Here is a 14,890-nt window from a genome sequence, read left to right as displayed (position 1 = left end):
ACTCAAGGCAAGATTCATCTACCAAGTCAACCAAGCATTTGGTTGTCTCCAATCATACTAAAGAAGAATGGCACATTGTGAGTATATGTTAGCTATGAAAACTTGAACAATCAAACCATTTAAGACCCTTTCCCACTACCATTCATAGACACCATACCTGAAAAGGTAGGAGGGCATGAGATTTGTTTATCACGAATGGATATAGTGGGTACAACTAGATGAAATTGGCCAAAGAAGACCAACAAAATATCAGCTTCATCATCAAATGGGGGGTATACTCAAGCAAAGTGATGCCATTTGGGTGAAGAATGCACCGGAAACGTTTCAATGCTTCATGGGAAAGACGTTCTAGGAGTACATCAATGAATTTCTTGCAATATTTTTGGATGATTTCTTGATTTATAGCATGAAGCAAGCACATGTGGAATGCTTATCAAAGATGCTCCAAAAATTTAGGTAGACAATTGTGCATTTTGTGCATTCTTAGAGATGTTGCTAGGTCACATGATCTTTGTCATCATGATGACAAACTCCAAGATAGATGCCATACAAAAGATGATAGGGCCAAAAAACATCGATAAGTTTGCTCATTCATGGGATTCCTTAGCTTCTACCAATGCCTTATCGAGAAGTTTGGAGGAGTCACCAAATTGCTTCACCATAGCTAATAAGAGCAAATACAAAGTTTGAATGGAGCAAAAAACAAAAGAAAACATTCCGAGTCTTGCAAGTAATGGAAATCAAGGCACCAATCCTTTGAAGGCTCGACTAGAATTTGATATTCCATTTTCATGTTGATGCATTAAGTATGGTGATGGGGTCCATTTTGGCTTAGCCTAAAGGTAACTTGGATCTTCCAATCTACTACTTGAGCCAAATGCTCTCATTGCTAGAGATGAATTATTAAATGACCAAGAAGGAAGCCTTGGGGATGGTGTATAGTGGGCACTGACTTTGGCACTACCTCTTTGGTAACCCATTCATCTTCTATATGGATCATCAAGTGTTCCTATATTGATCAACAAGACAATCATCAAGACAATGATGAAGCCATGTTTGATTTGGTGGATGCTATTTCTCCAAGAATTCAACTTCAAGATCGTTTATAGCCAAGTTTGTCACATTGTGGAGCTAATTACTTTCCTTGCACTAAAGATAAGATATCCAGTGAGGGATTGACAAGATAGCCTTCTTGATGCTAACTTGTTTGCATATTGATGTATGGAGACAAACACAAAGAGATCATTCATATCTCATGACAACAAGATCCCTTGGAGATGTATGCAAGGATGAATGACAAAGAATTGGACTAAAATCCTGAAAGAATTCACTGATAGATAGCTACTTGTACAAAAAAGGGGGAGACATGGTCCTTTGGCAAAGAGAATGGTCATGGAAGAAGCCCATCAAGGGGGTGTGGTCACTTCCCCATTAAGGTCATGGTTTGTAAAATCTAAGTGTATGATTATGCTGGAGCACTATTTATGACAATGGGGTGAAACAATGTAAATACTATGATGGGTGTCAATAGATCAGGCCAACCTTCCAAGGTCAAATGTTGTTACAACTAACCTATCCATGGGCTCTTCGTTGGAGCCATTCCCAAAGTGGTGATTGGAGTTCATTGGTTGCTATGCTAGGAGTGATAAAATAAATTCTACAACATTAGGCATGGGTGGGACCATACAAAATCAAAACATGCTTTAAAAATGGAATAGCCATGCTAGATTACTTGGAAAAGTAACAAACTCCTTAAGTGAATCAACAAAATGAAGATCAAGGTGTTTTGGTTGCAAGTGCAGTTTACTCAAGAAAAATTCCTTGTAGATGTCTTAAAGTGCCAAATTATGGGCACCAACCTAGAGAAGCCATTACCCATCAAATTAGCATTAATGGGTTGATCTTGCCAAATAATGATTATGGGGAGCACCAAAGTTGGGCACAACATCCTAGTAAATTATACAATTTAATGGATGCAGTTCCATGTGGGCTAAATAGACCATGAATCAATGATTGGGGAGGCAAGCCCTATAATCATGCATATATAAACTACCCAAGGCAAGTGAACTCAATTCTCCATTCACTATCCAAGAAAGAGCTTTGACTCCTTTGGCTCCACAGCCTCCAAACCCATGCCTACACTTTCAAACCTCCATTGCACAACCAATGTGATCTCCAGCTAGCCATTGAAGTGTAAGGGCACAAAGGTCGAATGGTCTATACCAAAGTAGCTAACGCTAAAGAAGCCAAGGAGCCATGAGCTAAACTTGCTTATAGTTTTCTAATGGTAGATAACATCCATGAACTAGCTACACCTCACGGAACTTGATATATTTTATGAGCTACCTTGGAGTACAACATTTCACAAGGCCTCACAATTGAGCTCATTGAATCCTACAATAGACAAACAAAGGCATTTCACACAAAGGGCTAACTGGTGATACTGAATGATGACATAGTGTCATGCATGCTCAAGCTCCCCAAGATCAATGACGACACACTCGACTTAATGGTAGGAATAAACTCTGATGCCTTGTTTAATGATGATGCATGATTGTAGGGGTGAGGCTAGATCACTAGCAAGGCAAAAGATGAAGACACAAATATATTCTTCTGCTTTTTGTCAAAATGAATTTAGCGGAAGACTCTTGACACATGCAAGTTATGGATGTCTGTTTAAAAGTCCTTAAAGACTAGGGGATGATCACGGGTTGATTGGGAAAAGGTTGTGGCTTTGCAAAATCAATGACCAAGTCACATGAATCTTCCCCCATCAATGAATTTATTGGATGACTTATATGGAGATATGACCTTGAGAGGAATGAAGAATTGAATGGTTACCTCACTCACTAAACTAGGGATGGAGTAGCACTAGTAGTAGTGGCAACAAGCACCACCAACATCTCTAGCCTTACAGCATCCTATAATGCCAAGCAATGAAGACAAGGGAAAATTTTTGCACCTAAAATGGAATGTGCAAGCTAAGTAGTGGGAGAACGACCATTAGTGCTACCTACAGAGACTGATGACTCTATCAATTGAGCATGAGTGGTTTCCATATGAAGTGTTGATGACCCCTCCTCCCTAACTCAACATCTATGGGTGCAATTAGGTCAAGTTGACCCACTATTGAAACATGTATGCACTGAAGGTTTGCCAAAAAATGAACTTGATGTGCTACATTACAGAGGACTTTCTACCCAAGCCTAGAGTTGTAGATTACCTATCCCAAAGGCTAGACAAGGAAAACCAAATTTTATGCATAACTAGGGTTTCATTTGAATAGGAAAACCATAGTTTATGCACAACCTACGTGCCCTTTATGGCAAGCCAAACATGTTATGGAACATCTCCATAATCCCGTACCTCTAAGTTGAGATGTTACCACAAATGTATTAGTTGATTGGGACTGTCTAGGTGCGCTGTAGCAACTGTGCCCATAGTTTCAGTTCGCTAAATTACCCCTATGATTTTGAGAGTTAAGATACTCTGTGCACGATGCCAAATTCCAAGCTACGCTACTTTGTTGTTTCTATCTTTAACAAGATGAGATACTTGCTTGTAGATTATATCATGTGATAATTCAATGTGCCTAAGGGCTTTGACATTCATAAAGAAGCAGATCATCGTTTATGATCACACATCTGGTTGGGAATATTGCTATCAAGATTAACCGACCACTAAAAACAAGCCATCACCCAGATAACAATCAGCTCTACTTCCACCTATGTACATGCAGATGTATATATATATACTAAATCATAACGAGGTGATTCAAACTTGCAAAATTGAATTGTCACCCGATCACGATTGCGTATTACCTAAATATATACATTACTTAAAGCGAGGTGATTTTGACAAGCATATGCAGGCCATCACTCGATTTTAAATGATAAACAAAAATATAAGTAATGTAAACATAAACGTAGACATCTCTCTCTCTCTCTCTCTCTCTCTCTTTCATTCTTTCTCTTTCTTTTTTGATCTCTCTCTTGCTTATTCTCTCTTCCTCTCTCTTTGCACATCAACTAAGGCAAGAAAAGTTGATCTCGTTCTTCTTTCTTTGCACATCAACAAAGACAAAGCAAGTTTATGTCGCTAATGTGAAGGATCACCTAGTCTTGATTAATAATTATAACGAATAAAAAATTATAATACATACATTTGTCACTAGTAAACATTAGTATTGATATGGTGTCACTCACAAACCTTAGCTATCTTTATTAAAATTTATTCCTTTACTTTCATCCTTACTGTTACACTAAAGAAGATAGATTGTCAAAAGAAACGAATAAAGATATGGAATAGCAAATCCCAACAATTTGTAGTATTGTTTTTTAAACTATGAAATGAGTTAGAAAAATGCATGCATGAGGGAGCCTTAATAGGGCCTTAATAAGCTATGAAGGTAACTGAAATGCTATTAATTAATATGGCTCTCCTCTCAAAATATGAGCCTTTGTGATTTCAAGTAGTAGGCTAGATATAGCACAACTAATGCCATCAAACATTTATTTGTTGATTTGTGATGGAAGACAAAGAAATTGGTAGTGAGAGATAAATCAAGTAGTAGACTAGATATGGCACAACTGATGCTATTGAAAATTTGTTTGCTAATTTACGATGGAAGACAAAGAATTTGGTAATGAAAGACAAAAAGGTTGGCAATGGCACCAGTGAGGTTACTCATGCAAAAGGAGCTGAAGGCAGCTAACTTGCAGGTTTCAATTATGCATCCTTTGTAACATGCATGAACTGGGGGAACAAAGGATTTCATACCCTAGATACTACAAGATTGAAGGACAACACCATTGCTCTTTTACTCACAAGCACATGGTTAAAAGTGTAGTCATTGACCACCATGTGTTGGATTGTTTGTATAAAAGGTCACCGAATTTCGATCCTAGCTCATGAGACCCAAGGGTAGATAGGACCCCGACATAGGACGACAAACATAATTTCACAAAACTGTCAACAATGGTTAGTTGATCTCGAGACTTAAAGCTTGGCCTCTAGAGTTGCCAAGTCAATGCTGTTGGAAGCAACGTAGGTATGTATGTATGGGCTAAAGCGGATTGCTTTGGTGCATCTATACATAGAGAGGAAACTACAGCAAGCAAAAAAAGGACACAACCACATTGCTTGTAAAATTCCTTCCTATTGGACAAAGCAAATCGACATCCAACGTCATTTAATGCTCTCAAATTCTGGCAATAGATTCTCATACAGGAACTCCTCAAAGAACGAAAGTGGGGAGCTGAAGTTGTAATAGTCACGAAATAGGAAAAGGTAAAGATCTAGGCTAGAAAACCAAAAAATGATGATCTGCAGATTGGCTGAGTTAAATTCATCCATGTACAGCTCATCTTGATCACCCTTAGCTCTAGAAGATATACCAGAAGTTTGTTTGAAATCGGAGTTTGCACAAGAGAGCTATGAAGGATTTTGACTAGCTTAGATGCTAATAACCATTGCGATCTATAATCCTTCAATGCAATTTTCTTGTATCAGTCCTATCCATCTAGAGGGTGTTGACCAAGTATGATGGAGATCAAACCAGAATTTGTGGAGATTTGTGAAGATGGTTCCTTAAACCAGTGTAGGACAACGATGTGGCAAGAGTACTAGGTATTTCCGCAATCCAGGTGCTATCCTATTGATTTTTGCTTCTATCTAGCCTATTCAATCCTTCCTTGCATGTGACTGCTATGAGTGGATGTTGAGATATGGTGCCATGAGCACATAATTAGAGGCTAAGGTATGGTATAGGAGAGAATTAAAGTAGCCACCCTAGGATGTGGACTACATGATGTAAGGATGTGGATCAAGGATATCCATAAGGAGAGATATGGATCAGAGGATCCCACAGGTGTTCAAGTGTATTTAAAGGGCTCTGTCTATATAAGAAGCCTATCATGTATCGTTGAATAGAGAAATACACATTCACTCAAGATTCTGTTTATGAGTCCAAGCTAATCTATCTTGGAACCTAATTGACTCGAGGTACATGTCATGACCACTCTCTTCACATAGGTTCCATCCACCTTAGAGCGCTCCATAGATCCTGAGGCACGCATGTTTTCTCTTTGGATTTTGGCATGGATGTGTGGGGATTCTTGACCGGAATGCTCCAATCTTCTCCTTCACAGAAACCATCAATAGTTCAGCTTTGTGGCTCAAGAGGGTTAAAATTTTGAAACATCTCCATAATCTGGTACTTCTAAGTCGGGATGTTACCACAAATGTATTAGTTGATTGGGACTATCTAGGTGCGCTGTAGCAACTGTGCCCATAGTTTCAGTTCGCTAAATTGCCCCTACAATTTTGAGAGTCAAGACACTTTGTGCACGATACCAAATTCCAAGCTACACTACTTTGTTGTTTCTGTCTTTGACAAGATGACCCACTTGCTTGTAGATTACATCTGTGATAATTCAACGTGCCTTAGAGCTTTAACATTCTTAAAGAAGCAGATCATCATTTATGATCACACATCTGGTTGGGAATATTGCTATCGAGATGAACTGACTAGTAAAAACAAGCCATCACCCAGATAATGTACATGTATATATATATATACTAAATCATAACGAGGTGATTCAACTGGCAAAAGCAAATTGTTGCCCGGTCATGATTGCGTATTACCTAAATATATACATCACTCAAAGCGAGATGATTCTGACCAGCATGTGCAGGCCATCACCCAATTTTAAATGATAAACAAAAATATAAGTAATGTAAACATCAACATAGAAATCTCTCTCTCTCTCTCTCTCTCTCTCTCTCTCTTTCGTTCTTTCTCTTTCATTTTTTCTCTCTCTTCCTCTCTCTTTACACATCAACCAAGGCAAGACAAGTTCATCTCGTTCTTTTTTCTTTGCACATCAACAAAGACAAAGCAAGTATATCTCGCTAATAATTATAATGAATAAAAAATTATAATACATACATTTATCACCACTAAACATAAGTATTAATATGGTGTCACTCACAAACCTTAGCTGTCTTTATTAAAATTTATTCCTTTACTTTCGTCCTTACTATTACACTTAAGAAGGTAGATTGTCTAAAGATATGGAATAGCGAATCCCAACAATTTGTAGTATTATTTTTGTGACTATGAAATGAGTTAGAAAAAAACATGTATGAGGGAGCCTTAATAAGCTATGAAGGTAATTGAAATGCTCTTAGTTAATATAGCTCTCCTCTCAAAATATGAGCCTTTGTGATTTCAAGTAGTAGGCTAGATATAGCACAACTGATGCCATCAAACATTTATTTGTTGATTTGTGATGGAAGACAAAGAAATGGGTAGTGAAAGATAAATCAAGTAGTAGACTAGATATGGCACAACTGATGCTATCGAACATTTGTTTGCTGATTTATGATGGAAGACAAAGAAATTGGTAATGAAAGACAAAGAAGTTGGTAATGGCACCAATGAGGTCACTCATGCAAAAGGAGCTGAAGGTAGCTAACTTGCAGGTTTCAATTATGCATCCTTTGTAGCATGCATGAACTGGTGGAAACAAAGGATTTCATACCCTAGATACTACAAGATTGAAGGACAACACCATTGCTTTTTTACTCACAAGCACATGGTTAAAAGTCTAGTCATTGACCACCATGTGTTGGATTGTTTGTATAAAAGGTCACCGGATTTCGATCCTAGCTCATGAGACCCAAGGGTAGATAGGACCCCAACATAGGACGTCAAACATAATTTCACAAAACCGTCAACAATGGTTAGCTGATCTCGAGACTTAAAGCTTGTCCTCTAAAGTTGCCAAGTCAATGCTATTGGAAGCAACATAGGTATGTATGTATGGGCTAAGGCGGATTGCTCTGGTGCGTCTATACATAGAGAGGAAACTGTAGCAAGGAAAAAAAGGACACAACCACATTGCTTGTAAAACTCCTTCCTATTGGACAAAGCCAATCGACATCCAGCGTCATCTAATGCTTTCAAATCCAGTGTCATCTAATGCTCTCAAATTCTGGCAATAGATTCTCATACAAGGACTCCACAAAGAACAGAAGTTGGGAGTTGAAGTTGTAATAGTCATGAAACAGGCAAAGGTAAAGATCTAGGCTGGAAAACCAAAAAATGATGATCTGCAGATTGGCTGAGTTAAATTCATCAATGTACACCTCATCTTGATCTCCCCTAGATCTAGAAGATATGCCAGAAGTTTGTTTGAAATCAGAGTTTGCACAAGAGAACTATGAAGGATTTGGACGGGTTGGGACCCTAATAACCATTGCGATCTACAATCCTTCAATGCAATTTTCTTGTCTCAGTCCTATCCATCTAGAGGGTGTTGACCAAGTATGATGGAGATCAAACTAGAATTTGTGGAGATTTGTGAACATGGTTCCTTAAACCAGTGTAGGACAATGATGTGGCAAGAGTACTAGGTAAATCAGCAATCCAGGTGCTATCCTATTGATTCCTACTTCTATCTGGCCTATTCAATCCTTCCTTGCATGTGACTGCTTTGAGTGGATTTTGGCATGGATGTGTGGGGATTCTTGACGGGAATGGTTCGATCTTCTCCTTCAGAGAAACCAGCAATAGTTCATCTTTGTGGCTCAAGAGGGTAAATTCCATGAATGCTCAAGGATGGGGAAAAAATGGTTAGGGAGCCTATGAAGAAAAAGCCTTTGTATGTCAAGAGAAGTAGGAAGCGTCGAGGCTCACAGTGAGAATGGAAGCTAACAGAGCACAAAAGTGGGAGGGCCAGTGCTAGACAGCTTGCTCCATGATGCATTTGCTACACATCCTCTCTTCTATCTTGCATCCTCATTTGACAATTCGAGCCCTTGGACGAGGAGCTACAGCCATTGGGAACGTGATCTAGGCTTTCCCATCCAAGCGTCGTTCTTGACCAATCTCCTCATCCATTCTTGCCGAATAGCGATTATCGAAGCACTATCTAAGGAAGCTTTTCTGCCCTCTTCCTTATGCATTGTTTCCAATCCTCACCAACACTCCACCAAATTTTGATTAAAGGAGATGAAATGCTTAAAGTGGTGGTGGCGAAGGCACAAAAAGTGAAAGAGATCAAGGAAAATAGAAAAGCCGAGAAGAAGGAAGCAAGAGCAAATAAAGTATTTTGCAAATCTAGCCCATGCTCCATTTGACCCTGCAAAGAACACTCAATAGCTGTCATAATCTCTGATGTGACGTCGACGCTAAGACTTGACACGAATCAAATGCATTCGAGAAGCGGAAGCCAAATTTTCCCAGTCCATTTTTTAGCTCCTTGTTGGTAAGGCGCTCGCGAGGGCCTGTAGGAGTTGTGTTGCTATTACAAGAAGGGCATTTGCGTAGCACGTAGTGTCGTTCCAACAGAGAGATGAACCAGTCGTCCATGAAGCCAAGGACCTTATGGCCGGCAATAGTCTTCAAGTGCTGCTTGCTCAATGGATGTGCACAATTGGAAGCACGCCATTGCATCCTCTACACTCGCATCACAAAATGGTTTGAGTGCTGCAAGCGTCTCTGCCACAGCCATAAATCTCAGCAAAAGCGACACCACACTCTTACTGTTTGGACTAGAACTTATGTGACTAGGCACAACATCGTGACAATGCTATTCAATTTCAAAAAGCAGAGAAGGTCAAATAGATCTGGATGCGTAAGAAGTTGTTGCATATAGTCATGAAGTCGACGCACATCATAGTCCATTCGTCTCGTCCAAGCAATAAAATTCACTCAGTGCAAGGCAAAGGAGCAAAACTTATTCGAACAGATAACCTTTACATTGAGTCAACGAACACCAAGATACCACACAAGATCTGCGGATTGAGGGGGCAAATTTGCTGTAACCCCTTAATCCAAACCAACTTTCAAGCACACAGTCACTCAGGTGCGCGAACCGATGATGATAACACAATTCATCTCTCTCTCTCTCTCTATGTGCATTTCAAGTTCGCCTTTGCAACCACTTGTATCCATCGTCTGCATCATGGATTGGGATGAAAAGCATCATAAAGAATCTGCAAACAAAAATTACCCGAGAAACGATCGAGAAGAAAGGTAGAACTTTGAATATCTTCGCCACTTGAAATCCACTGGCAGAGTCCTTCAAATCCAGTGCCAAACGAACAAAAAGGATTTCCTGAACTAGAGCCACGAAAGAGCACCAATGTTCTTGGGAAATGAGATTTTTCGTTGATCTTCTTGCTGACATACAAAAGACTTCAGAAACGCTATACAGGAATGGAAAAGAACGATGCAGAAGGTAACGGGGAGAAATTAGAAGTTTCCTTTATAAAATCAAGAAGAGAGATGGTATCCCTGCTTTAGACGGGAATCCTTCCCGTTGCTATAGTCTGCCCCTAGCGGTGCAGTGCTAACAAAATGCACAAAAGCATAGACATGTATAAATCCAATCTCTCCAAATACTATTGGCACCTTAAAGTGTGCCTCCCCCTCTACATATGAGAGTAAGCCTAACCTGAAGCAGAGAGGAAAATTGGATTTAGTGACCTTGTATTTCCCCAAATAGAAATTCGTGACTAAAGCTTAGTCCAGCCACCTCGCAAGTGTAGTGGTTCGTGGTGATTTCTGGGCGGCAATTGCTCACCATTGGCCAGTCACTTTCCTTCTTGAAAATTATGTGGCACGAAAGGGTAAGCCTAACCTCGATGAAACCATGGTTAAGGAAAGAAGAGAGAGGGAAACCTTTGTTGCGTTAAAGGGCGACAGAGATCGCCACATTCTATCATCGTCATCACTTTGAACGATTTTTCCTTCTTCACAAAAGGAGGAATGGCCTTCCGAATGCAAGCCAAACGGGTGCATTTTCTTACTTCTCTCTTTTTCCCACGTCTTGATCGTCTAGGGTTCCGATCGATTCATCATTCTTTTCTCTACATCATCTAATTTTTCTGTTTTTGTTCTCGGATTGCTCCTTTCACTTTCGAGTACACATCCTTCCGTAAAACTGTTTGTTATCGGCTTTGATCGAGTTATCTTTGCGGTACTCTGGGCTTCCAGCTGGCCTGCGGACAGAAATCGCGTAATTCTCCCCATCCGGCGCGAATCGTTGCGGTAGTCTGTCCTTATTGTGGTAATGTGGGACTTTGACAGATGCTTCTGGGGAATGGTGGAACTAGCAGACTCGGCGTGGTTTCACGGCTCGGGAAAGCCAATGTTTGGCAGCATCAGGTATTGCTTTCTGCTATGCTTGCATGCCATCTTAATGAAAGGTGACGGACTGCATAAGGCATGAACACATTTGTGAGGGACATTGACCATGAAATGTAATATACTCCTTATTTGTGCGTATTCTGTGATTGTGTACATATATTAGCAGCGTTGGCCAAACGATTGTGCCAGCACGATTACTGCTATCTGACAATTTCAAGATCCGTTGTTCCGTTGCAAGTTCGTTCTTATTTGTCCTCATGCTCAACTGAGACTAATTTCCAATTCAGTTGAGACCGTAGTTGCTAGTCTCAGAGCTTCGTATGGTGGTACAAGTCTTTGAGGAGGCGAGATTTTATCGTGAACTTTTTTGGACATGGAAATGTGTTCAAGGAATTCCTTACGAGAAACATTATCTAACCATCAAATGGTTTAAAAGAGCAGGATCTTTGGATATATTACAAATTTAGAGCAGAGCTAGATCGTCTTGCTCAAGTGTATTTTGGCAGTTTTACCTAAACCAAGCCATTCTTGCACTGCGACTACATGTTTGGTGTCTTTGATCACTGAAGGAAGGTTCAAGGGGGGGCTTATAGTGCAATCTCAGAGGTAACAAAGCTAGTCAAGATAGTTGGAAGGTCAGTCGGAATTATATTTCCAAAGATGGGATTATTTGGATGAATTAATAGTGATTTTCAGATGTGAAAATTCTGGAGTCAAGAACGGTGCCAGAACCTCCACTTGGAGACAGAATAGAAAAGTATGCTTGATGATTGACGTTTTTTCATGCGAGAGATTTCATGGGGGAAAAGACAGATTTTACAGACTCCACCAAAAGACCTGAAAAAGGTGGAAGAAGCGTGCTCACCCTGATGTTAACTTAGGGGGCTATCAATTTGAACTTTCTGGCTAAGCTCATATTGAGACTCAAACGTTCAAATCATGACTCCCAAGTAGATTTCCTCAGCCTTCTATTGCTAATCTCTCTTAAAGATGAGCATATTGACCCATCGGCCTGAGTTTCAGGCCCTGTGTGAAAAGAGAATGAATGCCATGATGGGAGGTGTCATGAGGGCCGCAAGCAAGGAATGTGACAATGTGGGAAATTCGTTGCGAGCATTGTGCAATACCAGGGATATCTTGGGGATAGAGGATGTAAGTGTGACAGATTGATAGGCTCAGAGGGGAGATAGGTAAGAAGGGATTGCCTGCACCTAGTTGCTTTGAAAGGGTGAAAACCTCAATTAGTATTAGGAGTCAAATGGTCTGGTTTTCTGGTGATAGTGTGGATCACTCTTGGGGACACGTGCACACACAATTATCTTCCTCTCTACCTCTCTACCTATTTATCTATTCTCTACCTCTACCTCTACCTCTTATCTCTACCTATACCTTTATGTATTTGTCTAGCTACATGTATCAAGGGATACATTAGCTAGAGCATCATACATGCTCGCATGCACACATTGGTAGCTACTATCTTCGTTCTGGTTGGCATTAGCTATTGCCAATGAGGCACTGAATACAATTGAAGGCATAACTTTATGAAGGGGGATGAATATAACTTCTGGTTCCTCACTAGGAAAGCTGGATCTTCTGACTGAAGAAGGGCTGGCTCAACATGGCAGATCTTGGCTACGGCAGATGGCTGAGAAGTGCTCTTGGAGGCTGCAGGGGCTGCTTGGGGGAGTTGCTGCAGTGATTGGTATCAGAGGAATGATGCTCTGGCCTCCTTTAATTAACTTCGAAGGCTCTTGTAACAGGCATCTAACTGCCATTTTTACTGACTGAATCAGTCTATCCATCTTTACTGACTGAATCAGTCTGTCCACTGACCCAACCTGGTATGCGGACAGTCGATGGGGACTGAGCCTATAAAAGGCTGTTGCATCCTTGTTGATGTTTTGTGCCTGACCTGTGGATGGCTGCTGACCCGCCCCATTGTGGCTGACCTGCTTCTATGGCAGCTGGATCTACCCTGTCTACTGTGGCAAAATACGCCATTTGTGATCGTTTTCCTCCTTATCAGTCTCAATCTGTAAAGAAGTACCTTTTTTTAGTGAAATCTTATATTTCTGTGTGGGAAACCTCAAAGGAGGTAAAAACCCACCAATAAGTACAAGGAAAAAATTTACAAGTAAAGCCTCACTTGGAGAGGAACACACACACACACACACACTCTCTCTCTCTTAGGGGGTTAGTATGGCGGAGCTCATAGTGAAAGACTCCTCCTATTTTGCCATGGCCAGTTGCATGGAGCACATGGAGGGGAGGGTCGTTTTTTTTTCAAGATCCTCTTGATGCTGGAAGTGTTTGTCTGTACCCTCTCTTTGTTCTGAGCAACTAGGTGGCTACGTGGCACTGGTGGCGGCTGTGGTATGCCATGTGGGCCCATAGGATGCGGTCTGTCCTTCCAAAGGGCCCTAGTCATTAACCCCTCTAGGCAACCCTCTTTAATGATAGCTTTCAAGCATGGCAGATACTCATTCACAATCTCTTGATGATCAAGCATGTATTTATGGGAGAACAATGACATAAGGAAGATGAGAAGTGTCACACTTCATATGATAGTATGGTATTGCAAGAAGCTGCACAATGTAGCCAAGTAGTAAGCACTCCATATGATAGTGCGAATGGACTTCTCTAGTGGAAAGAGAATTACGTATGTACGAAACATGGGATCTTTTGACACAAAACCTATGTTTTTAGTGTAGGTATAATAGGGATCTACACAGATATTGGAGTCTTGAATGCATTGACGGTGAGTGTCGATGCTCATCATGGTCTGCCACATGTTGGCATTGAGAGGGGATGTTGAAATCTGAACTGTTGCACCAAGAGTGGGCTGCTAGTAACAGTTCTAGGCCGTGTGCAAGTTTTTCTGGGACAACGATGGATGCATATTGCCAGGATTGGTGAGAGCAGTGTACAGCAAATGCTATGCTTTTGATGGTGGTGCCAAATGGGTTGTGGAAAGCCCGAGATGCCAAAGGAATTGTAATCTTCGTGTAGCCTGGTTTCGAGGATTTTCCCAATCAATTAAAGCAAAGAGGTGCCAAGGTTTGGGGCCAATATGTGTTTTTGCTTTGGTGCAGGGGCCATCTAGCTCCCTTTGCTGTGCCTTTATTTGCTGATTTGCTGAGTTAAGTTAATTGTGTTTGCAAGCTATTTTTTACTGCCCTTTGATAGATACTGAAGGCCGGTTTCGTGGTTCTGCTGTTGGGACATCCCTGCTCAGCCTCCTGCTTGCCCCTCGGCCTCCCTGCTCGCCTCTCCTGCTTGCCTCCCTGCTCCACCTCTCCTGCTCGCCTCCCCGCTTGGCCTCCCGCTCGCCCTCTGCCTTGGCCTCACCCACTTGGCCTCCCGCTAGCCTGTCCGCCTTGGGCTCACCCACTCAGCCTCCCGTCGCCCCTCCACCTTGGGCTCCCACTCTGCTCCTCCTGCTCGCCCCCACGCTGCTGCTCCACTCCCCTTGCTGCTCCTGCTGCCCGCTCCGCCCCTCCTGCTTGCCCCCCCGCTGCTGCTCCACTCCTCCTGCTCGGCCCTCCCGCCTTGCCTGCCTTCTGCCTGCTGCTCCTCTTCCACTTGCAGCCCTCCACCTGCACCTGCAGCTTCACCTGGCTGCCTTCCACCCCCACCTACAGCCCTCCACCTGGCTGCTGCTGGCTGCCTCCCACTTCTGCCTACAGCCTCCCGTCCTCCGCCTCCTCCTGCAGCCTGCCGCCTCCACCCCTC

At 41.6% G+C, this 14,890-nt stretch overlaps 1 protein-coding gene across 1 annotated transcript in view; it reads left to right on the top strand.

Annotated features, from left to right (window-relative positions):
• The first annotated feature begins 10,705 nt into the window (after positions 1–10,705).
• MGP1 (MALE GAMETOPHYTE DEFECTIVE 1) overlaps positions 10,706–14,890 on the top strand; it is a 75,683-nt gene continuing 71,498 nt past the window's right edge. Inside the window, exons 1-2 of the mRNA XM_087375279.1 lie at positions 10,706–10,804; positions 11,099–11,176. Of these exons, the coding sequence (XP_087231405.1) occupies positions 10,778–10,804; positions 11,099–11,176 (105 nt within the window). The 5' untranslated portion in view covers positions 10,706–10,777. The remainder of the gene's footprint in view (positions 10,805–11,098; positions 11,177–14,890) is intronic.

This window comes from Dipteris shenzhenensis, chromosome 5 (assembly GCF_047967505.1).
Source record: "Dipteris shenzhenensis isolate YYH24624 ecotype China chromosome 5, Dip_SZ_1.0, whole genome shotgun sequence".
In the NCBI taxonomy this organism is placed as follows: domain Eukaryota; kingdom Viridiplantae; phylum Streptophyta; class Polypodiopsida; order Gleicheniales; family Dipteridaceae; genus Dipteris; species Dipteris shenzhenensis.
Note: the sequence above shows the minus strand (reverse complement) of the source record. Positions and strands in the feature narration are given on the sequence as shown.